Source organism: Apis florea, unplaced genomic scaffold (genome assembly GCF_048593485.1).
Source record: "Apis florea isolate Af1SG1 unplaced genomic scaffold, ASM4859348v1 contig_2495_pilon, whole genome shotgun sequence".
Taxonomy (NCBI): Eukaryota; Metazoa; Arthropoda; class Insecta; order Hymenoptera; family Apidae; genus Apis; species Apis florea.
Window position 1 is genome coordinate 3,005,503 of NW_028256595.1, and position 27,258 is coordinate 3,032,760.

The 27,258-nt window shown below is 46.8% G+C and overlaps 1 protein-coding gene across 5 annotated transcripts in view; it reads right to left on the reverse strand.

The window, feature by feature from the left end:
- Positions 1 to 27,258, reverse strand: part of LOC100864056 (putative receptor-type tyrosine-protein phosphatase mosPTP-1) — a 314,861-nt gene that overhangs the window by 69,969 nt on the left and 217,634 nt on the right. For all 5 annotated transcript variants that reach the window (XR_015291661.1, XM_086906437.1, XM_086906439.1 and 2 more), the window contains exon 3: positions 7,273 to 7,396. Coding sequence is in view for 4 of the 5 variants with exons in the window: in XM_086906437.1 (XP_086762563.1) it covers positions 7,273 to 7,396 (124 nt within the window). In the remaining variant the exon portion in view is untranslated. The remainder of the gene's footprint in view (positions 1 to 7,272; positions 7,397 to 27,258) is intronic.

The window sequence follows — 27,258 nt, forward strand, 5'->3', positions numbered from 1 at the left end:
TAGCGTAGAAATCCGGCGAATTAGCAACTCGTCGAAAAGCCGTAATTACCAACGGTCGTAATGCTCGTGGAAAACGGGATTTCAAATACGCTTCGGTAACAAATCTGTAAATTACGATGCGCCAACTCTCTCGCACTCCCGGTCCACACACTGCTATCTATCTGTCAAAATTTCATCCCTTTCCAAACGATCATCGTACCGCAACGTTTTCCATAAACTTTGGCGGCTCCCCACGCTTCTTCGTGTCTTCTCCCTCCTCGAAGCCGCGCTTAAGGGAGGAAAAAGGGAAGAGCGGATCGAGAAGGAAAACGGAGGGAGCTCGGATTTAAAACCCTTGAAATCTGGGAAAGTATCGTTAAGCCGTGGATTAATCTGTCCATAAAAGGTCGCCGCGAGAGGACGCGCATAATACAGATATGCAAACGAGCAGCCTGCCCCCGCTTATCGTTTACGCTTATCGATCGATTTTCGCCAATGGTGTTTAGCGGGGCGGTAATAAAGTCGAAAGATCGATACCTGGTTGAAGCCGACTTTCACCGCGAAATCAGCCACGTTTGTTCGTTATATAAATACCGGTTTTCGTTTCAGACGGTGAATTAAGTTACACGCGCCGCTATTTTGATTCGGTTTCGCCCCGATACACGCGCGTGCTGTATACACAGGAGCGGAGTTTCTGTTAAACGTTGATAACGTCAATTGAATCGTAGTACGGTGCAATGTGTGTGTGTGTGTGTGTGTGTGTACGCGGTAACTATTATTTGGCGTGTAACCGGGTCATTGCAGCCCGCGTTCCCTCCAACACGGAAATCGATCGAGCGCGACAAGATTTATACCGTTTATTATCGTCGTTGTCGATGATACGCGACCTTCGCTCTTTTTCCTTTTCCTTCTTCTTTCCCGCCTCTCTTCCAAACGAAACACTCGCCCCCCTCTTCCCTCGTTTCTTCTTATCTCTTCATCGGTGTATAATATAAAAGCGACGAAACGAACAATTCGACGCGAAACTGCGTCGTGCTTCGGAGAACGGCTCGGAGAAGAATTTAAATCGAATCCGGTAAATTTACACCGTAACGGCGAATTTTTCAACGTTTCGCTTCGTAAGATTGAAATTGATTTCGCCGAAACAAGCCATCAGAACCTGGTGCTGGCTCCACCCTTTGATGAACGGAGAGCGGTCGGCGAAATCGACCGACTCGATAAAGTGGGCATTTAATCGGGTCGAATAAATTTCCCTCCGTCTCGATAAATCTTTGCGAGAAGCAAAGTCCAAAGAGCTTCTCGCGTCTTTTTCTTTTTTTTTTTTTTTTTTTTTTTTTCCCCCCCAACGAACGTACAAAATACGCGCGAGTCGACGCGCTTTCATCATCTCGGGTCTAAGACCATCCTTTCTACGTTTCTCCGCATCTTGGCGCGAATGTATCCACGTCCGCCTATCCCGTCCGTCTCCATTCTTTTTTCTCTCATTTCCGTGGACCGTGAAATTGCTTGTTCTATGCGACTCTCGGCTGCCGCTCCCTCGTCGCCTTCTTTCCTCCTTCTTTCTCTTCCCGACGCGAGGCGGCCTTTTAAATCATCTCGAAAGGTGTCGGGACGCATGCTGAAGCGGCGGGGACACCTTCGTGCGTAATTAAAAGTTGTCGTATTTGCTCAAAGGGCAGGCGAGATCGATATCTCGCGAATCTGAATCGTCGATAAATTTGTCACTTCGATTTTTTTCGATTGGAAATTTGGTTTATCGTGAACTTTTTCGTGCTCTTTCCTATCGAAAGAAACGAAATTAATCGAAAATGTGCCTTCCCGATTGATTCCAACCGAGATAGAATGAGCGAAGATAAGAGTACATCGAAAAACATTGCCGGTATGCAATTCCGCGAAACTCCGCGTTATTGGCGGTGGAATAGGTCCGTCTTCTTGGAGTTGGCGATGCTGGTCCTCGGAGATTTCCACCAATCAGGATCTTTATAATTAAGTTTTCCCTCTAATCTTCGCGATGGTCGATTAACCAGCGTTGTTTCTACCCTCTTCTCTCTCCCCCCGCCTCGTATTCTATAAACATAGGAACGGTACTACAATTTCTGGAATTAAGTCGGCTGACCCTGGCCAGGTATCGCGCAACTAAGGAACTCCTCGTTGATGGAAGCGGCGAATCTCTCGGGGATTTTCGACAACGATCGGGACGTTTACCTCTGCCTCTCTTCTTTCTTTTCCCCCCTTCTTCGTATCCGCCTTAATCCTCCGTCCTCGGATCTCCGAAGAAACGTATCGAGAGCCAATCCTCTTCTCGACAATTCGTTCCGTATTTTCGATAATAGCGGTGTCCTGTCCTCTCGGCGTGTCATTCCAACGGGGATTGCTCGGCTAAGAAAACTGCGATTATAGAGACAATCGTTTCTTTTTTTTTATAATCTAGATAGGTGATAAATCGAAACGTTTGCCCTCGATCGTTCACATTCGTGCGGATTTTAATCGTAATTTAACAGAGGATCGGTGTCACGACGAGAAAAATGTTGTCGCTTGGAAACAAAAGCGGTATCGAATACGCGTCGCTCGGCGGATGATCGAGACGATCCGCGACGGATGATATCGTGGAATAGGAAAATTTGGATGGGCCACTCGATCGGCGACGCGATTGAAAAGGAGGCTGGGATGCCTGTGAACATTCTCGATGTTACTTTCATAAGTGTCATCCGCCCCCATTGTGCCCCTGGGCGGCGCATTGTTTCAGCGGAGCGTGGGTACGAGTAATATACGAGTGAAACGGGTCAATGATTGGCCGTACAATAGCCCGTTGACGTCGAAACGAAATTAACGAGATTCTTTCGATACAATTGATCGACGACGAGCCAGCCACTTAATGAACGATCAACGGGGTCAGAGTGGGGTGACGACTCTCATCTCGAGAGAGAGAGAGAGAAGGGGAGAGGTCAAAGCCGTCGTCTTCTCATCGCGATTCGACTGCGCGTCACGTAACTGTCATTAATCCGTTATTCAAATCGGAGCGTGGGGAAGAACGCTGGCCGTTCCTCCACGATGAAATTATATCCATTAAGCCCCGAGGAATTTTTCATACGGCCGTGTTCCTCATCCGGGCGTCAGCTGCACAACTACCCCGCCAGAACTACGCTGCTGCTGCTACGCTGCGCGTTTTGAAAGGAACGGGGGAAAAGTGGTGTTAAGAAGGTGAAGGGTGAAAACTTGGAGGAAAAACGTGTCACGTAGCTTGCGCCCGCGTTGAAATCGTGTTTATCGCGTCGAAATTAAAAAAAAAAGTCGAGATCGTGGCAACTCTACTTACCGCTCTACTTCTTACGCGAATTACATCATTCCTTATACTTTGACTTAATCCACCTTTTTCTTTTCTTTTTTTTTAAGCGACTCTCCTCGACTCTTTGATTTCTCGCAACGAAAATTAACGAGCTTGTGCAATATTTATTTTTTCCACCGCTCGAACTATCGCTCGGTGGTATATCATCTGTTCCTGTTTTCGATGAATTCTATCCCCCGTGTTTGAATAATGTATTTCAATAATTCGTCTTTTCCCACCGTATCGAGCGGACTAATTGCTCGGTTACGAAGAAGAGAATCGACAAGTGTGTATTGTTTGTCGCGTGTTTGTTATATAGCTTTCGAAGACGTGGATGTTCATTGTTCGGCGCTTCTTTTTTTCTTTCTTTCTTTGCGAGAATCGGAACAAAGCAGCCTATGATCTTATTCCAGTGGATCGATTTCTGTGTAGCTAGTGAAAACAAACCCCGATCCTTCGCAGCCGCGCAAAGGGTGTCCCACATATCGTGATCAAATATCGCGCAACGTGGTTCGATTTCTCGGCGAAATTTAATCGTAATCGATGTCTTCGAACTTTCGAACTACGTTCTACTCGATTTCTTGTTCGAAGGTTGAACAAGAAAAGAAGAAATTCTTTATACACGAACGATTTTAAGACTTTATTTGGACAGAAGAATGAAAAAAAAAAAAAAAGGAAAAAAGAAAAGATTTCGTTTCGATCGAAACGAAAAATTATAGTAATCTCGTAACGAGTCAATTACGGTTAATGTCAAGAAAGTTTGAACGAATGTAACGATATTACGCGCGTTACACGGGCGGCTGCGAATGAATTATTCGAGGAAATTGATTGGCTCCCCGTGAAGGTACGAAGATTGATAGTCCGTCGAGTCCGACGGGCGTGAATATAGCGGGAGGATTACTTTCCCGTCGACAGTTCATTAAACCCCATAGAAATAAAACTCTCGATGAGAATTTAAGAGAGATTTTTATTCTTTCCGCGCTCGAAAAAAATCCTTCGCTCTCCACGATTTTCTTTTCCCCCGTTTTTTTTTCTCGCCACTAGAGGGGAGTGCCCGTTATAAATGTCACCGTAATCGTTGTCGCGAACGTTGTCGTCGATGCGAGATCGATGAATTCGTTCATTCGATCGAACGTTATCGAGTAAAATTTCCAAAGAGTTTCTCGGTCAATTAGACGGCCGAGATATCTGTGGAACGACAAACGTCCCCATCGGTCAGTCAGCCGACGTCGAATTTTTAATTCGAGGCAGCCGCCGCTTATCCCTCGAGAAGAAGTTGGGGACGACATTCTGGGGACGAGTCGCTCGAGGAGGAGAGAATCGTGGTCGTGAGTTCTTCGTCAAAATTCGCCGCTTGATTTCTTCAAAGATTAATAATCCAACGGGCGAAATGACTGTAGACCTCCTTCTTCGTAGCTTCGATGGAAACTCCGCGTGGTTTGAGAAAGGAAAAGATGGAGGATCCCGGAGGATGGAATAGAGCGAGAGATATAAGGACCGAGAGAGAGAGACGGGGGAGGGGGAGGGGGACGGAAGAAGGAAGTTTGTTCGAACTTTATTATAAAACTAATATTTTCCAAGTTCTATGAGGTATTACGATAGTTTTCTGAAAGGGCCTGCCAGCTAGAGCGGCAAGGCGAGCGAAATGGTTCGCGGGCGAAACTTCAATATTCGGCGACCATAACGACACCCGGCTGATATATTATTTCCTATAACTTCTCTTCACTCTCACGGCTTTGTCTGGCTCCGTTGAACGAGCGGGATAAGAGGATCGGAAAAGAAACTTGATTAAGAATTCCGTCCCCTCTGAACCCTCCGCTTTATCTTCCTCCGACCCGATCTCTCTCTCTCTCTCTCTCTCCTCCCTTCTCTCCTCCATTCTTTCCTTTTTTTCTTTTCCTTTTTTTTCTTCTCATCCTCCCCGACCGGGGATGGGCGTCTCTCCCCAAGAAACGAACGATCGTACGTGCCGCCAACGTGCCTTCTCGACCCGTGTCGTCCGATTCCAACTTAATAATTAAATCGCGATCGATCTCTCTCGCGCGTCGCTCGAGAAATTTCGCCCCGTTAAACGTGATCGTCAGCCAATAGTTGTACGATCTCGATATCCGAATATCGGATTGCGCGTACCTCGAGCATCGAGTTATCGGGGAGGGAGGACGATAGGAGAGGCGCTGTTGGGAAGAAATTGAAAGGCGTTTGAAACGGGGAAGCGGATTTTAACCGGGGAATCTTATTATAGGATTGATTTATGGGGAGGGCGGCGTAATTTAAAACTATTTACGAAGAAGCGTTGCGCGGCCGGCCGCCGCGAAACGGAAAACGTGGCAGGGATGAAAATCGAAGGTCTACTTTCCAAGCCGCAGACGCGGGCGGCCTTCCATTGTCTCTCTTTTCCAAAGACTCTAACTAATTTTCTTCCTCGCGCAACGCTCTCTCTCTCTCTCTCCTCCACGACCGGCTCTCGTCACGGCTCTTTTTTCTTTCTTTTATTCTCCCTTTCGTCGCTCATCTTTCCTTTCTCTTGCGCGGAAATTCCACACCGGCTTTTCCTTCGTTTGACGGCTCGCGATAAAAAAAGAGAAAGGGAAGAAACACGGTAAATGGTAACGAGCGAAATAATAAACGCACAGCCCATTGGTTTCTCGAAAACGATTCGTGAACCAACAACTGGCGACGAATCCGTATTTTTCTCCACTTTATTTCACGCCTTCGACTCACCGAAACAACGAAATCAAATTACCATCTCCGGATAAATAAAATTTGTCACGGGGGATAAAATCGATGGTGACAAGAAGAATCGCATATTCGCGTTGTGTTTACTATACACGTAGATTCCCACGAATGAAGAACGATGACAGTCGCGGCAAATTGAATTAAACCGACGTTACTCGCAACCCCCTCCCCAGCCCTGGACTCGGTCAAATTTACGCGCTCCATCCACGGATGAAAATTACGGCCGCTGCCGAATTTCCCGATGTCGCAGCCGACGAAAGGCCATGATCGGTGAAAAGCGAGGTTACTCGCGATAAGGGAGGAACGAAGATCTCTCCACGATTTTTCCTCTTTCTCTCTCTCTCTCTCGCTCGCTTTTTCACGCGCTCCCTTCTTTCAAGTCCAATTTCGTTGCGCGCATTTCACCGTGTGCAAACCTCGCGAGTGGTGGTCAAGGTTCGATATATATATATATCGGAAATGTCGATAGCGAATTTCTGGAAAATGGTGGAACGCGGGGTGGGATAAGTGCGAGTTGGCGTGGGTTGGCTTCTTTCTCCTCTCGTACGTGAACGAGAGAGGAGAGGGAGGAGGAGGCGAAGGGTCGGCGAAGGGCGAGTTGGACAGGGAGAAAGAAGCGGAAAGAGGGTAGGTGGGGTAGAGAAAGGGGCAGGAAGGATGAGAGAAGATAACAGGGGCTGGAGGAAGCGAGGGAGAACAAAGGGTGCTTATCGACACCGCAGTTCTTATCCCTAGTAACTCCTTTTATTTTATCCGTTTCCGTTCCCCCGGCCACGGGGCTAAAGCCTCGAACTCGTACCTTGTATCCGAAAGATAATCAGACTCTCCGAGACGTACTCGAATGCAGACGGCTATTTTGGACCGCGCCCCTTGTCCCTCTTGTGTCGTTACTTTCGAGCCGAACCGAGAGGAAATATCATCGTATCGCGGACACAATGGACGAAAAGGAGGGTAAGCAGGGGAGAGAGGAGAAAAAGGAAGAAGAGGAAAAAGATGGGAAGAAATTAATTCGTCGAAGGATAACACGTCGAACGTTGGATCCACGTCGATGGTGTTTCAAACAGCTCTCGCTTCCGGTTCCGGGCGAAATTAATTTCCTTCTCGATTCGAGAGAGAGAGAGAGAGAGAGAGAGAGAGAGAGAGAGAGAGAGAGAGAGAGAGAGAGAGAGAGAGAGAAAGAGGCTAATCTTATCTAAGGAGGTAAGTGTAGAGTCAATATTTAAAGGACTTACTGAGTTTCGATGACGTAGTACAAGATCGGGTTGTTATGAGAATTACGACTCGCCACCCAGGATAGACGCACGGATCTCGAGGTGAAGTTGGATATGAGAGGGCGGTCCGGTGGATCAGGCACATCTGAAAGCAAATTTCCAAGTTTTAGCCGGTCTTTAAACGACTTTAAGTTACAGGGGGGGGGGCGGGGGGAGAGAGAGAGAGAGAGAGAAGTGGAGGGGGCGGGGGGGGGGTAAGTAAAGTACATTTATATACCCCCGCAGTGTAACTTATCAAGCTGTATCATATCTCTCCTTCTCTCGTTACATGTAAATATTATTCTTACTCTCTAACAATCGAGCTAAGCGTGAGCGCGAGTTTATCTTAACTTTTTTAAACTTGGATTAAGAGAACGGAGATAGGGAGAAACTTTTTTAACGGCACGATTATTTTTTCCGCGGGTTAAAAGAATTTCCTTAAGATCGCTTCGTTATACAAGCGTCACGTTATTTCTCTATCCCTTCCTTTTTTTCTTTCTCTCTCTTCTCGAAAACGAAGATTTTCCGAGAAATATTATATGCTCGAGATCGTCTTCGAGGCGAGGAATTCCTCGATCCCACTCTCTTTCATCGAGTCATTTAAGAGTCGTCTACCGGAAGAGGAGAAATTTTCCGAAGGAATCCTCGGTCAGAAATACCGATAGTTGACCGTAGAGGTGAAGGGTGTTTAATATGCGTCGCCACGAATCACGTAGATATAACATTGCGTTGCACGTTGCATAAGATCATAAATGAGAAAGGGGTGCGCAAGCCTCGCAACGATGGAGTCATCATCCTCCCCTGACCTCGGCCGTTTGAACGTTTTGCAAAGCGGGGCGAAAAGCTGGTCACAGTTAGCCTCGAGCAATTAATCGCCCATTGTAAACGCCTGTTGCAAACACAACGTAACATAGTTTCCCTCGTCCACTCTCGCCTAGATTTTCACTCGTATCGTTCGTCGGCTAACCTCGAATTATCCCCTATTGATCCACGTCTTTTTTCCCTTTCTTTCTTTCTTTCTGTAAATGATCGCTATATTACGACGCGACTGCTTTAATCTTATCTCTCGAAGAGAACCGATTGATCGCGCCTGGCTATTGATTTTTAATACTACTAATTTCTCGTATCGAGCGAGTTTTAAATATCGCGATAGTCTATTCGAGAGTATAATTACCGATTATTCGTATATCCGTTTCTACGAGAAATTAATAAGAATTTCATTAATTCGCATTATCATCCGGATTTCGATTCCAATTCTCTTCTTCCCTTCCCCTCCCTCTCGATACCAATAATTCCACCTCCTCGGATAATCTCGGCAACCTGATGCATCGATAATTAGTCAACGATCCGGGATAAACGACCAAGTTTATATACGTAGCCTTTGACGCCCTCTTTTTATCCGATCGTCGAACAATTAGGTCGAGGCTTGGGAAGGCTCGAAAAACCGCATGCTAATTTCGCGGACAGGTTAAACGTAGTCTTGCACCGAGGCGTCGCTTCGAATATTCATCCCCTCGTTAATAATTCACGTCATTTCTAGACGAGGACGGAGAAACGGCGGCAAACGGAGAGACAGAGAAAGAGAGAGAGAGAGAGAGAGAGAGAGATCGACACAGCTGATATTTCCTCGGTGGCACGCGTCACGAAGGTGAACGCGAAACGACCATCAGCCAAGAGGAGCGAAAATAAACCGTATTGTCACGGCTTAACGAACTCGATCTCTCCTCTCTGTTGCAGGGGACGCGGAAAAATAATCGCCTCTCGACAGGGTCGAGTCATCGTGCTCGAAGAGAAAAAGGACAAAAAAGAAAAAAAAAAAAAGAAAGAAAGAAAGAAAAAAAAAAAGAAAGAAAAGAAGCAAAAAACGATGCGGGCTCGTTTGCGCTCGGATCTTATCTATCGAGCGGACATGGAAACGCGAACGGGGCGTGATCGAATCCTCTCGGACTTATTGGCTGGCCCACCTTCCGTCTCGTTTCTCCAACGCTTTTGTCCGTGCGATCGAAACATCGCGATGGTTAACGGGGGAGAGGGGGGAGGGAGATAGATTCGAACGGACCGTTTAAAGGGACGGGGTTCTCGTATCGTTTCTACCTTTTGTTTTTTCATATTTTCCAATGGACGGATCGTGAAAGCACGTTTTTAAAATAATAGCTATTCGAATGTTTACCATTATTGTTTACATTCGGATATATATCGTCATTCATTTATTTTTCGAAAAAACAAAAACGTACTCTCGAAAGGGTTCTGTGTACCGTGTATTTTTTTTTTTTTTTTTTTTTAAACGAAGCGTGCAGATATATATATATATATATATATACATACACATATTATATTTTATATTTTTCTTCAACTCGGAAAAGTTATAACGTCGTAAACAGGGGGAGGGATGGGTCAATCGTGATCCGAGGGACAAGAGGAAGGAGGAGGGGGAGGGAATCATTTGTATATTTAAGATATTAATATCAACGTAAACGTTTCTTTCGGGAACCGTGATAGAACTTTTTAATGAAAAGAGGTCGCTCTCCGCTCGCGTAACGCCCTAACGTAACGTCCCTCGAACGAGTTGAAACGAGAAAGGAGAGGCCGGGGCGAAGAAAAAGGGAAGAAGATAGCCGGGGGAGCTCTTCACGTTCTCGAGATTAATCCAAATTGAAGCGAGTTTAATTGGCGGGAGGCGCGCGGTAAATTCCGCAAAGAAGAAATCGTATAATAAATTGTGGGGAGAGGGGGAGGTTACCCTCGTCTCTTTTGTCCGGTGAGGGGCGTTTTACGAACAATTTTTCTCAATTAGAGTCAACCGCGTTACCGGAACTAGCGCCACGAAATGTGTCTTTTGCCCTCGGTAACGAGGATCCGCTTGATACCGGAAGTTATACGTACATATATATATGTGTGTGTGTGTGTGTGTGTATAGGTTACGTTGCATACCGCACAGAGGGACGACATCGTCCCTTTCCTATATACGCGGAATATAAATTCCAACGAGGCCGTTTAGCAAAATTTATGATCGTCATTTTAAGAACTGTTTTGCTTTGCTCAACCATATGGCTCCCACGTAAATATCTCTGGCTACGGTTTTGTCGTTAAATGCGCGCCGTCTCAACCCGTTCCTTCTTGCACCCTTTCTTCCTCTCGTCCTCGCATCGATCATTCTCGCTGCAACGCGATCACATCCGACGGATGAAACTTCGTTCTATGTCGATCCATACCAATCGAATGAACGGGAGGAGGAGGAAGGAGAGGAGGAAGAATCGAACGATCGTTGATCGACCAGCGTTGTTTCGATTTCGAATATTGTGATCGTGTTCTTTCGGGAATCTGATCTCAGTTTTGACAGATTTTAAAAACTTAGGTCTTTAAAGAGAACAAGAAGCTTTTACCAGTCAAATAATTTTTTTGGGGAAACTGTCACTTCGCATAGGTTGGAAAATTGTCAAGGTTTAGGGATTCGAGTATTGGTAGTACGTGCAGATAGACACAGAATCCATGTCCCTTCGTCGAAAAAACGAGTTTTTAATCGTATCGCAACATATATACGTCTCAACGATCAACTTTTTTTCCTTTCGAAGACGATTGTCGATCGTCTGTGAAAAAAACCTTGAGACAAATTAAAACGTCAAGGTTTTTCCCTTTGTGCCGTCTCTCAAGAGGTTATCGAAGCGTTACACGCGTAAATACAGCGGAACGAGGCGACGAGTCTATTTGTCGAAGAGCGATCCATTCGGTATCGAATGGTTGTACGCGAATCGATCTTTCCCCTGTGTCGATACACTTGCCTCTGCGTCGCATCTTTTAAACGTTAGTTTTCCTTCGGCACGGAATTTTCCTCGAGTCAAATAATACCTGATCGGATAACGTAACGTGCCCTCCCCGAGGTTCGATCGAGCCTTATCGATACCGTACCACCTGAGTCTCTATTACATTTCACGCTTCCGCATGACGTACTTCCGCCCGATATTGTTTCTCCTCTCCTCTCTCCTCTACGTTTCCCCTAATGTTTCTATTTATCCGATAGTGGCGAGCGCGATGCGTTTGTTCAGATTTTAACGATCGGTTTAACGAACCTATCGATCGTAAATGGGATTGCGTTATATATACACGTAGTAACAGCAGCGTTATTAATTTTAACAGCGTGAAAATATGTCGGAAAGGGAAGGAAGCAAAAGTTTTTTCATTTCGAGCTGTACGTGTATGTAGAGGAGAAAAAACGAGTTTGTGTAAACCTGTGTCGCGCGCGCACACAGTTGAATGCAGTTTGGCTAATTTTCAGCTAGGCAGATAATCGGCTGGAGATTGTTCAACGGCAAAAAAAAAAAAAAAAAAAAAAAGAACGTCAATAACGTAGAATACAATATTTTCGTTCGAAAAAAGTATCCGGTTAAAAAAAAAAAAAGAGAGAGTAAATTTCCGGGAAAAATCTAATTTTGAAAATTCGTGGAGTAACACGTACGTCTAATCTTCATATTTCCCGTTTGAATATTTCAAACTCAATTTTCTCAAAAAAATGAAGCCTCTAAACGAAGCAATTTTATTCTCGGTTTTACGCGTAGAATTAAAAAAATATCTGGGATATATATATATATATATATACAACGAAATTCGAAAGCTGGCTTCTCTCCGGTTGTTGTCGTATATGGCCACGCTCGACGATATACATTTATTCTACGTTTAAGAGATGCGCGATACGGATTACGTATTCAGGAGGGGAAAGTTGGATTTAAAGGTGCAGGCGAAAGATTCAAAGCGTTGCCACGCGTTGGAAAAAGCAGATTTGAAAAAAGGATGTGGGCAATTTTGGTTGGAACGCGGGCGGAATCGATTTCTCGCGGGCAAAGGAGAACCGAAGGAGCGAGCATCGTCTCTTGTTGGGATAAACTTTAAAGGATAAACCGTCTGTTAAGGTTTCATCCACTTGATGCGGAGCGCGCGACGCCTCTCTATCGGAAATACAAACAGTTGTTTCCGATAGGAGGAGGTTCGGTTAACGCGACCCACCCACGCGGAACGAAAAGTTTAAAAAGATTTCCCGGTATTATCCGCAAATATCCCTCTTCAGTCGCGGATACTATCGAGGAAACTCCGACGCCTTCTAAACGCTCGGATCTCGGTATTGACAAGCCTCCGTAGCATCGGTCGAACGAGCCAGTTTCCGGATATTTTGCCATATGCCGGATTCGGATATCATCGAATGTCGTTCCTCGTGTATATCAAAATTTTTCTACCCTACCGTTTCTTCGTGTTTTCGAGTTTCTAACTTCGTCTGCATCAATTTCTCCCGAAATTCTTCCATCGATGATGAAATTCTCAAATCGGACGAATTTTCGAATTTCTAGTTCAAAGTAATTACGAGTTCCTAATTAAAAAAGCGCGCGAAAAATATAATCACAAACGCGCGTCGAGAGAGAAGCGACAATGGAGAGGGGCGATATTTCCGATTGATAAATACACGGATACGCCGACGTTTACGTCGTCCCTCTGTGAACCTGACCAGACGCGCTGCGATATTTCCCTTCTGTCTGGATATACGCTGACGTTTTCCCCTTGGGTGGCCCCGGGACTATCGTTAGATGGAGAAACGGGATTACGCAGGGCAGGGCAGCGTGCAAAGTGAAAAATCGCAAACTGTCCCGAGGAAATTGGCCCGTGGTCCATTCTTGGCCGTTGCTTCCTTCGGGGAAGGATATCGATTCGATCCACGCCAGGATTTGCGTGGATCTACTACGCGGTAGAGAAGGGAGGTTTGGTACCCAGGTGTGGATCGAAGGCCAGTAATAGAACCTAGTTTCCGTTCACGAACACTTTTGCAACGAGGAGGAGGTCCTCTTCCTCTCTCGTCCATCCATCCATCCATATCCATCCATCCCTTTGACCTTCCCCCTCCTCTATTCTTTCAGTCGTTCCATATCTTGGACGACGACGAAAAAATGCAAGCAGAGGAAGAGGAGGAAAAGAAAGGAAAGAGGATCGAGAGTCGAAAGAGCGTGGAATGCAATTTTCGCGTGGTCGCGATAAATTGCACGTGTAACCGCAACTCGTCGATCGGAATGGTGCCGCGTTATTTTTCGTTAACGCGCTCGACTTTTCGATCCCGAATCGAAATTACAACGATGCCAAATCGTTGGATATATCCACGCGGAGCGTGCATTTATTTTCTTCCTCGTTTCAATCCGTTTCAAACCGATTGTCGTCCTCTCGTTAACGTAATGCCGCCGCGTAATATTTTCCTGTTTATACCGCGTTGACGGAACATAATACAACCGGACCGGTGTAAATTTCAAATCACATATTTGCGCTCGTTTCGCTATTCCTCCTCCCCCGGTGACCGCGAATTTATCGCGAACGGCTAGCCGAGATTTACACAATCGACATTGTTTTCGCATTGGGAAATTAATAAGCCCGAAGAGGCCGACCGAAAAATCTCCTCGCCCGCGCACCTCGATTACCTTCATTAAAAACATAATAATTAACGGATCGGGGATTCCTTCCTCCTCCTTCGAACGGGGGATCGAAACTGACCATCGAAATCCAATTAAAAAACTAACGAGGAAACATTCGCTCGGGGAAAAAATTGTAAACTCTATGAAACGTTACGTGGTTGCAACGTATCGTTCGATCGGCCGGCTAATTTCGTGTTGGCTCGCCTCGCGAGGAACGGGAAGAAGAAGGAAGAAGAGGGGGAGAAAAATCTCGTGGCGGAAGGTTTAATATTCCTCACGGGTCCGGAAGTGACCGCTGATATTACCCGAAATTTCCCACCGCAACGGGCACGCTCATTCCGTATTTTACACTAGAAATCCCTGGGAAGGGAAGGTTGAAGAGGGTTGCACGATGGGTGGCCCCGGGGATAGAGGCCGGAGGCAGAGCTTTCCCCGTTCGAATTTTTGCGGATCGCGGAAACACGACCACCACCTCCTCCTCCTTCCTAGCTTTTTTTCCTAACTAGGGAACCGTGCACATCCAACCTCCGACAAAAATCGAGGTCCAAGGACGCCGGATAAAACGGAAGAAAAGAACCGGTGGTGGTGGTGGCTTTTGCTCGCTTGCTTCTCCGCAACCCCTGCTACACTTCTCTGGGATACTAACGCGTACGCGTCTCATCGTAAACTCCGGAGAGGAGGAGGAAATTAATGCCCCCTCTTCTACGCCCTTTATACGAACTCTTCTATTCGGAAATTTTATTCTCGCAACGTGGTTTTTTTTCCCGATAAGCCTTATTCGTTAGCCGCGAGGAAAGGATTTGGTTCGTCGTTTGGACCGATCGATACGAGGAAATTCAGAGCTCGATTTTCGGCCGTGGCAGGATTGATTTACGATCTCGTGCGTTTCCTTTCATGATTTCCGACAGACCGTGAGATATTCACCGTGTTGTGAAACGCGGATCGTGTGGATCTCGTGTTTGCGATATAGGCGGAGTTTTCGAAATCGAATCATATTTCGTCCTCGCGCGCGCGCGCGCGTGTGTGTGATCAAGACCTTTTCAAGACGCGGCGAACGCTTTCACTCGGAACAGAGGTAACGATTCGTCGTGGAACGATCTCAGAATGCAATATGTGCGTAACGCTGGGCAAATATCCGCTCTATCCGCGAACAGAGGTGTATAAAGAGACCGTGATATTGATGCAGCGACGGCAGAGAGATGACTGAACGACGGGAAAAATCGGTGAACGCGTGTAAAAGGCTTCGGAACACTTGGAGAATCTCCTCCTCGTGCGACGATACACGCACCGTCGAGAGACGATGAATATTATCGGGTATATTATTCTCTTTGAGTAATAATTCGACAGATATTGGAAACTTTTGCTAAATCTTTCTCGCTCGCTCGTCGCTCTACTGTTACGTGGATTACAACAAATGGTGTGAAAAATTGCAATTATCCGATGTTTGAACAGATTTTTCGGGCGAGAATAAAATTTTTGTAAGAGTTGGGGATAGGGAAAACGGGAAATACGTTTGCCAAGAAACGAACGACTCTATTCGAGTCCCAGATGCTGGAAAGAGAGATTCCTTGCAGAATTTCTCTCTCTTCGTTCCTCGTCCTTATTATCCAACCCACGCTATAACGTGTTGTACGCGTAATATTTGTTCACCTGCCCGTGAATATGTTTGTCGCTGCGACACAACACGCGTTCCAGCACCCATGTTTGCGCGTATATGATTTTGTCGGTCTATTTACGACATCCTCGTAGCATCCTCGATCGTGCGTTTCGCGCGCATCGCATTCGTGTTCCATTTACAAGCGTGCAACGACCCTCGTCGAAGAAACGGGGCGAATATCGCGGTGGAAAGAGCGGTTAGTTCGCCCGATAGGGTCGGCCAGTCCACCCGATCTGAATTCGAAATTTTTTGGACGCCGCCAACCTTCTTCCTCCAGGCGGTCGGATCTCGCGTGAAACCGGACGGAATTAATCGAATATAAAACAGCGCATTAGAGGCGGGGAAATCTCGAGTTGGCGCCGGGATCCACCTTGAATACTTTATTATTCGACGTTGGCGCGTTGGAACACCGAAACGCGATTTCCTCTGATTAATTTTTTTTCTTTCTTTCTTCCTTCCTTCTCTTTCCCTTTAGATCAACTTGATCGATACGATTTCAATTCAAGCGTGGACCCTATCTTTATATACCGGGGTGTTTATAATTTTTCAAGGCGGAAAGAAGAAATAGGAATCGGGATAATTTTCGTGATCGGCGTTGCGTTAATTCCAATTATCGTAAAGAAAGGAGAGAGAGAGAAAAAAAAAAGGCACGAAAAGAGCGGAACGACGATGATTCCGCGAATCGTTTGTTTGCACGAGTAGCCAGATGTTTCCCGTGCAAATAGTTTAGACAGAATTACCGATAGGATCCGTAATCCCTCGTAAAAATACACGTTAACGGGATTTAGCTGGGACAACCGGATGGAATAAGACAGAGGAATAGTGGCTAGGTGGGAGGGGCAAAAAGAGGAATCGCGGGCTAAGGGGAGAGCGGTTGCTTGCTCCCGCAAATATTTTACTTGCGTCTCGGATGCTTTAAGTACGGTGGCTGAAGTACAAAGACAAATGTTGCCGCGAATAACCCATTTGTTTAGTGCGACGTAATACTTGCGGTCGCGAGCGAAAAAGCTTGGACGAAATAATGGCGCGGATACGACAACGAGGACGAAGACGACGAGACGACGACGACGACGAAACTTTTCAGAAAGGGTAACAACCCCTTTTGTAACGAGCGCAAGAAGTGGATCGGTTCCGGAACGGCGCAACCTTGTCGCTGGTGGGTAATAAAGTCCTTGTGCGAGATGATTTAATAACGGTCTTGGCGAAAGGTGTTTGAATCGAGAGGATAATTCACTTTGAGAAAGATTCTTCGCGCAGTTTCTGCACCGTCGAGGAAAATGACACGCGTAACAAAAATGCGTGCAAACCAGTCGTGTTTCGTATCGAATATCATCGATAATCTTATTTACATTACACCGCCGACGACGTTGTCTTAATGGCCGCGAAGAAGATTGAAAATGTTGAGAGAGGATGATGAATATTTCGGAGGGAAGCTTTATGCACGTTTTTTAATATCGTCTCGTTACGGGGGAGAAAAGTGTCTTTTTTGAACTGGCTTCGAAATCTTGGCTTCGAAACGGGTCGTAAAGCTGCTTAAAACTGAGCTAAACGGAAAAGGAGAAAAAATGGCGAGAAACGAAATCACTTTAAACGTATCTGGATCACTAGGGGCCGGCCTCGCAACACCCCCCGTCGTCGAAACATCAATTTCCCACGGAGAAATCCACGATAAGAGCATTATAAAAAGCGGGGACAGCGTTGTTGGGGAACAAAGTTCGACATCGGTAAACGGACGCGCGATTTTTCACCGCGGGAACGCGATTAAACATTCACCGTCCCGTCGTTCAAACGTCGTTCCTTTGTGAACGAGTCTCGGCCCCGGTCCCGCCTCCGACCAACCAAGCGCGCGCTATTTATTTTCGGATCCGCTCGGCAAACAGTGCCGCCGCCCATCCGTTTCGTCCTTTAGCCCCGTAAATGAAGCTTATGCTAAAACCTCGCGGTTTCCCGATAAAAACCAACGAACGGAGAAATTTTCCTCGACCTCTCCAACCTTGCCTCCTCCCCTCTCTTCCCTCGCATACGTCTTCTAATGCAATTTCGCGAAACTCCCGTTTTTCTTTTTTTTCTTTTTTTTTCTTTTTCACGCCAACAGCGTGCAATGCATCGCCCGGAAATACATCGCGCCACGACCTCTTTTTCTTCTTCTCGCGAAGAAAGAGTGACGAATAACGGGGAAATGGTAATTGGATGAAACGATAGAATGGTGTGGAATGTAAGAAAATTATCTCGTTACGTTAGAAAATTGGGTTACCGGGAAAATTGCCTCGGAAAATACGAGAGAGAGAGAGAGAGAGAGAGAGAGAAGATTGAAAGCGATCGAAACGAGAGTGTATGTGTCTGTGTGTGCATTTCGACGAGGGTAGGTAGAGTTGACAAAACAATCGTGAGATTGGCGGGGAAAACGGTTGCTCGTTTTTCGATCGTGGATCGTAGCCTACTGTTAACTGAAACGCGATTCAACCGGGACAAAACGTCGTCCAGTTCCACAAAGGGATTCAGGGGGTATAAAAAGGGGTTGCTAGGAAAAGGTTTAATTAGAGTTTAAGCAAGAAGGGAGCAGCAGGAGGCGGTGTGGAAACGGCGAGTGGATTTTAATCGCGGCGGGGATAATTGTTGACATTAGCGGTGCAAAACCGTCGCCATCGATGCTGCTCTTTGATTCGAAGCCACCCTTCTTCCGGATCTTCTTTCTCTGCTCTCGTCGCACTATCCGCCACCGCTCAATTTCGCGCTGTTTTATAAACTCTTCGCGTTAATAAAATCGAATGGCGATACTACTGAAAGTCGCTTCTCGCGACTACGTGGTTACACTCTTTCGACCCTCGTAAAAAGGGTTTACGAGTCGTTTATCGCCGGTCGCGTGGATATCGTGAAGAGAAGAAAATTAGAAATGATAGGAAAATTAATCTCTTTTTATTCGACCGTTTAACTTCCCTTTGGTTAACAGAAACGAGATGAACGCCGTAATGGATTCTCGGTTCCCTCTTTTTATAATCGTTAACGTTGTAATTAGCGTTTAACCGTTAGCTGTTGTTGATTTTTTTTTCTTCAACTACTACGATATTCATTAATTTTTCCCCCAATGGCCCCAATTACTATTTCACAATTTTCATCTCGAAAACGTTACAACGTTAACTATCGAGCGAGACTAGTCTATAAGATTCTCTTATATATCCTCTTCCTTCGCTTGGAATTTCCTTTCTTTCCTTTCTTTTTTTTTTTTTTTTTTTATCTCGTATCTCGATTCCTCCTCGAATTATTCATTTACGAATCGTACACACGTAAAAGGGGGATCTTGATGATCGCTAAGAAGATTCAACGATAGATCATCTCCTCTCTATTTTCGCTTCGAGATCCTCTTGCTTCTTTTCCATCGAGCAATCGAACGAGATGGAACGCGAGAAAGGCGGAGGCAAAATATTTTCCTACGATTATTTAACGCGGAATTTGATATCCGAACATTTTGCCTCGATCTCGTCTTAAGATCCATTACGAGGTCCACGAGTCTGGGTGGCAGTCTGCGAAATCAATGCGAGTGAAATCGTCCGTCTGGGCAAATGAGACCGATAGCGAGACCTAGGGCGCAGAAATTTGCCAGGAGATAGGGGCAGGGCGAGATTTCTAGCTGGAAATACGAGCGGATGCGAATTAGCATCTACAACCGGGGACAGAGAGAAAGAGAGAGAGAGAGAGAGAGAGAGAATTTCCAAAATTCGGTTGGGCGGAACTGGCTGACGTTTCATTACGACATAAATGTCCGCGTCCATATCTGAGATAGTTGTGCACCCCGCCTCGATCTCCCCACATTTCGCCTTCTGCTTTTCCTTCTTCCCGAAACCGTTCGTCTCGAAACCGGCTTTGGTTGCATTGGTGGTAGTCGCCTCGTCGTCGTCGTTGTTGGCGCATACCCGCCTGGGGGAAACAATTACTCCGAGACAAAAGATAACGCGTAGACTCGGCGTGGAAATTTGCCAAAAGTGTCAAGACTGCTCCTCCGCAGCCGCGACGCTCCTCCGTGACCCATCCAATCGTCATTCCTACCCTTTACCCGTCTAATACCCAAGCGGGATACCCAAGATTCACCGTTCCCGGCCAACAAACTTCTCCAACAATCCTAACCGACCGTTATCGCCACAATTTATTCTCCCAGGGAAATTGAATATCAACCCAATCGAATCGAACCGGCTCGAATAGGGATAGGTGGCCGAGTTAAACTCGAGTTTGCCTCGAGTATGGATCGTCTCTTCGCCCACTTTTCGCTGCAAATCCGAATTGTTGCGAACGATCGAAATGGCTCGGTTTCGATCTCGTATCTTCGAACTCGCTTCGATCCGATCGTTGGAAACGTTGATCGAAGCGTTTTCAATAATGATTTTTCTCTCGTTGCGCGAAAAGGTAGCGATCAATTCCGATTTGCACCCAACGTGATATCACAGTGGAGCGAGTGAACTCCTCGCGAAATTTCTGGGGACGAGCGCGTACGGGAACTCGAATTTCAACCCCGTGGGTGCGCGATGAAAAAAAATAAAAGGCGCGAAAACGTGTCCGGGTGTGGCGCGCGATAATTCGCGATAATGTAAAGCATTAGCGCTTCAGTTCTCCGAAACGCGACAGTTATATAATATCCATTACCGCGGAAAATTCGTGTCATTAACGATTCATAAACCTTTTACAACCACGTTTCACCACGAGCTAATAATTCCCCTCATCGGGCCTCATCGTACTTTTAAAAACCGCACTTATCCAATCCAACGAACGAACGCACGTACGTACGCTTTTATCGATCCCATCCCGTTTGTGCAAACTACTTGTCCATGATTTCTTCCGTCGATCGAACGGGAGAACCTTCCGTAATTAATCTTAATTCGTATTCGTTCGATGGAACGAGGACAGTGGTTGATTCTCAAGTTTCGAAATTTCGTCGAAGAGGGTACGAATGACGTTTACAACAAGAAACGCAGAGTTTCGTTTGGGTTTGATATATATATATATATATATCCATCGAGCAGATTCACGTTGGAAGGATGGTAAAAGGGGCAAAGTTCTTTACAGAAGCGGGATAGGAGTGTTCTCGTTCCGGAAAAACGTTTCGCGCGAGAATCGGCGCACGTTTGGGTGGAGAAGGAAAAGCGCGCGTACGTGTAAGAGCGTGGCGAGGCGAGGCGAGGCGAGACGAGAATCGGAAGGGCTTCTCCCGCTGGAATTTATAGGAAAGATAATATATGTCGAGGCGTTTCGCGGACAGAAGTGGCTTATTTCTGATGTCTGGGGACTCGGCCGGCTAAAGAATGTCCCGCGTTTTGATTTATACCGCCCCGTCCCGCCACGGAAGTTGCGGATATTCGCAAACATCTCCCGCGAAAAATCCCTCCTCCCTGTGAAGACGGCCCACATCCCCCACCCCCACCCCTCCTCCCTCCCCCCCGCCAACGATTTATGGGGGAATTTCATTCCTCCTCGGTTATTCGCGCGTCGCGGCGCCCCGTCACCGACCATCCTCCTCCTCCTCCTCCTCCTCCTCCTCCACTTTGCCATCGTTTTCGAGGGGAAACCGCGATGATCGAACCCCCGCGCGTTTCTTAGGTCCGCCGACATAAATTATCGGGGGGAGGGGGGGGGAGGAGAGGGAGGGAAAATCAAGGTGTCAACGGGCGTGATGCATGGCGCGGTAACGATCGATTTGTCGCGATGACACAAAGGCTTCCACGTGGCGAGGGAGGGAGGGAGGGAGGGGAAACTCAATATCCATGGGTGCCAGAAAAATGTCGCTCTGCTATTTCACAAAAGAAACCCGATGCCAGGAAACCATTATTCTCGGACAATTCTTGCTACATCCAACCCGTTTCCTCTCAAAATTGGATGTTTCAACGTTGCGCGTCGTACGCGAACCCCTCCCCTCCCCTCTCCATTCTGTCCGTCTCTCTCTCTCTCTCTCTCTCCTGCGGACGACGCGTCGACGTATCGGAGATTCGACCCTCCTCCCCCCCCCCCCTTCGATTTTATTATCGAATTTTCGTGACGGCAATCACGATGCCTTCCCGTGCACGCGGCAGGGAAAATAATCGCGATGCCTCGCGAACCGGTAGACGCGTCGATATTGAATTTATACGGTTGCGGGAGTCCTGATTGGGCTCCGGTCGAGGTATCGATTATTCCGACGTCCAATCCGACAGATTTTCTATCTAATGGCTATTTTATTCTTAATGGGGAGGGGGGAGGGGGTAATTCTCGACGAATTTTGTCCCGTCGTTACGAACGACAAATTTCCAAGAATTTGCCCATCGTTCGTCCAAGTTTCGGATCGATTTCGAAATTTGAAAATTCGGCCCGGCACCCGACAGTGTCGAATTATGGTGACGGCCAATGGAAAACGGTGTGAGGAGACCCCGATAACAACGCGCTTCGACCCCTCTCCCCCCCCCCTTCCCCAGGTAATCAGATCCTCCCAATATAGACCGTTTCGTCGCTCAAATACACCTACTTTGCCAATTACCCGGCGCAGCTACTTCGCCAATTACAACGACCGGCCAGTCGATTCCCACTATGCAAAACGGCATCACGCGTGCTCGTGTTACCGGCTCCCCAACTAATGAACGCGCGAGCCAGCTTCGTGCGCATACCGCTAAGGAAGTAACGAACCCTGTCGTGCGCCACGATTATTCGTCGAATGGTGTAGATGGACTGACTAGTGTGTGTAAATGTGTGTGTGTGTGTGTGCGCGCAGTTTCGAATCGAAATTAACACTTCTCGAAACGGTCCGTTATTCCATCTCTCTCTCTCTCTCTTTCCTCTTCCTTTCGCATTCTTTCTGCAAATTAATCTTTTCCACGGGGAACACGGGGTAAACGAATTATTCGAGGTATTGGATCGTCCATGGGGGAAATCAGTTTCGGAAGTGGAATTCTTGGTGGAAATTACGCCGGCTTCTCTCCGTTCAAACTCGACGCGAAAATTAAACGGCGTTCTTTGACGAAAATGGCGGTGGTGGAGGGGCACAACGAGACACAAACAGCTCGTGATTAAACGTTTAAGCGAAGACACTTTTTAGGGAAAGCGCGAGCAAGGGATTTAATTAGAGGCTCGATACGATCAAAGAATGTTATCACGCACGTTCGAACAGATTATTCGAATACGGAGACGAGAACTCGCGTTTCCACGGCAATCGCTCGTTCGTAGGAAACAACGAACTTTTGAAAAATATTAGCCGCGATTCCATGGAAAGTCGGACACACCGAGTACACCTACCAGTATTTTTATCGAGGGCGAACACAAAGGGAAGAGAGAAACGGGGACGCGAACATCCCGAAGAATAAGTCTGGGAAATACGAAGCTTTGAGAATACATCTGCTGGTCCGGCTGGGGAATCGGATTCCTGGGAAAATATTTGATTTTTATCCGTGCAAGAGGACGCGGTTTACGTGACCGAATCCATCGTTATCCGACCGCTTCTTCCTCTTTCTATTCTCTCGTAAAGTGAATCTTGGGATTACCGAATTTTCCAGAAAATCTCGAGCCATTTGGATGGAGTGATTGTTGTTTATATTATCGAGGAAAGAAAAAAAGGGGAGAGAAATAAGTATAAGGGAGGGAAGGAAAATTGGCGTTAAAAAGTGAGTAGGGATATTACGGGAACGCTGTCAGCGGTGACAAAATGGCGTCACAGGGAGAGCAAATGAGACCTTTTTTTCGGATCGATGATAGTCCTCGAGCGACGGGATTACAGCCCGTAGTAGAGAAAGGAGAACGATGTCGGAGAGGAGGTAAAGCCTCGCGCCGGCCCGCTCTTACGGGTTGGAATTTTCAGGCGTCAGGCTTCTCGGGAAATTTATAGCGGGGGTCACAGCTTGGATCGCCATGAACAGTGCTCACCCTCCTTTATCCGAGCTTGTTATCGTTCTGAACCTTTTGCCCTTGTAGGAATTACATACGTGTCCTCTGCCTCTATGTACGTATACATTACCTATACACACACACACACATATATATATACGTATATACAACACGTATATATATATATATCTAGATAGGTACATTTCGGTTCGTTCGCGTATGTATAAAGCAAACGCACGATTACACACACGTGCAACGAGGCCACGATTGCTTGGGCAGCGCAAAATTTAATTTTGATAATAAGCGCACCCGTATCTCTTCTCGATGCCGGAGAAGAAACGCCCGAGCGCGAGGATTCTTCTCGCGGGGGCCGAATCGGAGGAGTCAGCTCGAAATCGGTATCGGTCAGGAAGAAAAATCGGGATAGAACGTAATAACGGTGGTATAAAAAAGTTTGGAACGATATTGAGTTACGCGAAAGATTTGCCGGATCGCTTAGGAACTTGGAAAGATTCCGTGTTCCTTAAGGCGTAACTTTCCTCCGAGACACTTAACCTTTTCGTTTTATCACCGGGGCAGAGAGAGAGAGAGGGGGAGAAGGGGGGAATCGCGGTATAACCCGGCCGTGACCGCGCGGAATGACTCGGGATTTCGAGCTTCGAACCCTCGAACAGGCTGCACTTACAACGGAGCCCGAAATCGGGCCAAGTTGGATCGTTGTTTGGACAGTGTATTGTTTGCTCAAAACTGACCCCCGCAGGAAAGCATAACAGTTACGCGCGATGAACCGGTTGACTTTGATGGAGCTCCCAACCAGTGGCGCTGTTAACTCCAACCCGTTGGCGCACCTGTGCCAATGTTGTTCCTTCGCCCCTATTAAAAATATCTCTGGGAATCCGATTCTTCGAGAGACACTCGGATGACAACTACTCGGCCAGAGCGCTTCCGCTCCTCCTCCATTCAAAACGAACGCAACTTTGCTCGATTTAAGAAGGATTTGCGAGGATTTCGCTCCCGTGAAATATTCCTCGATGCTGCTTTACTTCCACGTGTTTTCCCTCACAACGAGCCTCGTTGAGCACCTCGCTCAGAATCTATATCTTCGTTTGCAACACGCGCTCGTTGTTTCTTTTTCAAATTTACCATTCGTACAATTCTTGGCGCGAAATTCAGATCCGTGACGAGTAAACTGGCATCAGATCGCATAAACTCGCAAGAAATCACGTCGTATACCGCCTTCGCGCCTATTCTTTATTGCACGGCCACCAACCTCTTTTGCTACGTGTCACGGATCACCGCACCGCGCCATTTCCGTATCCGGTTCCGCGATCAAATGGAACACGCGCGCGCGCGATTTTATCGTCTCGCGATTCTTCTCTCGTCGCTTTCTTCCTCCCCGTGCGAGGCACGCGTGTCAAAGCGAGGCAAATAGAGTTTTAACGCGAGGGCGGATCCCCGAGGAGGAGGGACAGGAGGAAAGACAGGAGATCGAAGAGAGAATGCGTCTTCGCGCAGGGTAAGTTGGAGTGATCGGCTCGCTGATTTATCGGACTATAATTTAGTCGACCGAGCGGTGGTCCGCCTTTTGCAGTTGCCCGGAGGGGACGTGACGCCGCGATCATCCAATTTCACGGTGGCTGTAATTTTTTTTCTACAGCGCGCCAACCGGATTTATCTTATAATTATGACGTATTACTTGTGTCTGGTTAACCCTGGAAACGTCTACTCTAATTCATCTCGCTTTTTCACATCTTCTCTTCCCTTCCCCCCTCCCCTTTTTTTTCTTTTCCCAAAGAAGAATATTATTTGCCAACTTCTTCCCTTTAAAACGAGATCTTTTCTACCGTTCTTCCAAATTAATTAAAATTACTCTTTGCTCGATTCGGAAAACTCGTGCGGGGATGATTCAGAATCGCCTTGGAAGAAAAATCGTCACATTCGTCCATCGCTGAGATGAATTATTTTTGCATTATTTTTACGCGAAACGAATTATTCCCTCGACGACTGAGAATATTATCCGCCTTTTTTTTTTTAAATATCCGATGCGTGTTCCGGTAAAACTCTAAAAAATCGGATCGATCGTTTAATCGGCTCGTTTATGGAAGGATCGAAACGAGATTCCCAGAACACTTTCGCTCGATCGAGAGAGAGAGAGATCCTCTCTCCCCCCCCCCCTCTGTAGTTTTTAACGAGGCGACATTGATCATTGACGACATTGTCATCGTGCGAACGATTTAATTTCGAAATGATGAATCGATCGGAATGCGGGAAACACTACACCGCGACGCAGAAACCATCGGGTCGCCACTGAATTTGATTCTGTGAATCGTCGAACGGATGTTGCACAGTTTTTTTTATGACACGTACGCGCAATTTCAACCTTATTTCCCCGGCACGCGGTCATCGAAGCGAGTGATTCGTCCAACTCCCTTCCGGTGTTACACAAAAAGCGAAAAAAACACCGATAACTTTCGACTAATTGCGGGAACGATCCTCCAAGTCCATCCAATCGATAGGTTGTCGAATTATCCGCGATTCCATCGATCTTTTTTTCATTTTTCCTTTTTTTTTTTTATCGTTCGATTCGAATTCTCGTTACAGCTCGAATTTTACGGTTGAATAGAAATATTCACGAGGTGGTGGTGGTGGTATCCAAGTAAAGGGGGAGTAAAGAAGGAAAGGGAGGGGTGCGCCTTTTGAAAGATCGTATCGCAAATTATCCTTGGCGGTGGAACAAAGGAATGCGGCTCGGGAGGATTAAGGATCACAATAGTGGGGGATTGTCACGCGAGAGTTGCACGTTCATCCGGGGCCAGGTAATAGCGTGATGTATAATTCCCGACTATGTCATCATCATCATCATCATCATCATCATCATCGGGGTCGGTTCTCGTCTTTTTTTAAAGGTGGCTCGCCGGAAGAAACGAACCCTTTGTTCCCCGTTGATCGTTCACGCGTTCCACGCGCTCGTTACGTCCCGCGGCTAGCTGGTCCATTAATGCTCGCTCCCCTCCCTCTTGGAATAGATACCAGCTTTAATTGTTCGTTATAACTCAGCTTATAACTTCTCCCGCAGGAGATCCTCGCGGGTGGGGATTGGAACGCGAAAGTGTACCTACAGTGGATTGTCGAGAAGAAGAGAAGGAGGAGGAGGAGAAGGAAGAGAGAGAAGGAGAAGAAGGATCGAGCCAGGAGAGTGGAAGAGGCGAAATGGAAAAGGTGGAAGGGGATGAAAGAAAATGGACGACAGTGGGATGGGAGAGAAAAATGATAGGAGAGAGAGAGAGAGAGAGAGACGACGGCGTGTGGGAAGGAAGAGGGTTTGAGATGAAGGGGAGGCAGTTTAAGTTGGTGGAGTGTTAGCGAAAAGATGGACATTAAGGCGTCAGGCCACGTCTCGTATGCATCCCCAGGGCCGTGGATGAGGTATCGTCGAAAAAGGAGGGTGGCACCTGGTAAATCAGTGTAATCGGTGACCTGCCCTGGGAGTACATTAGAATAATTTATGATCGGGACCCGCTAAGACGTAAAAAGACATCGTGTTATCCATAGGCCACCGCTTTCTCCTCCTTCACACCCGTTCCTTCGCTTTGCGGAGCGTGACTTTGGACGAGCATCGGTTACTCCGATTGCCAGGCTACAAGTTTTACCAGGCCATTCCGCGTGACTTATGTCCGACCGGTGAATCGGACGCATCAATCAGCGGAGATATTTTCGCGAATGCAAATGTGCTACCCTCGCTTTTGGTTTTTTTGCCACGAGATCGTTCGAGGAACGGTTCCCCAGCGAAATTAAAAACGTCATAAAAATCTTGAATGATGTCGGTGGCCGGGACCTATTTGTTAGCTTTATCTCCGACTAGCCACTTTCCACCTTTCCTCTCCCCTGCTTCTGTCGGGAGCAACGCTGATTAGAATTCAGGCGGGCGCCAAAGAGAACTTGGAAAGAAAAACGGATATCGCCTCTCCTCCACCGTTCAACCGGGGAACACGAGAAATAATACATTTCATCGACCGTGTCTTTTACATCAGCGCTACA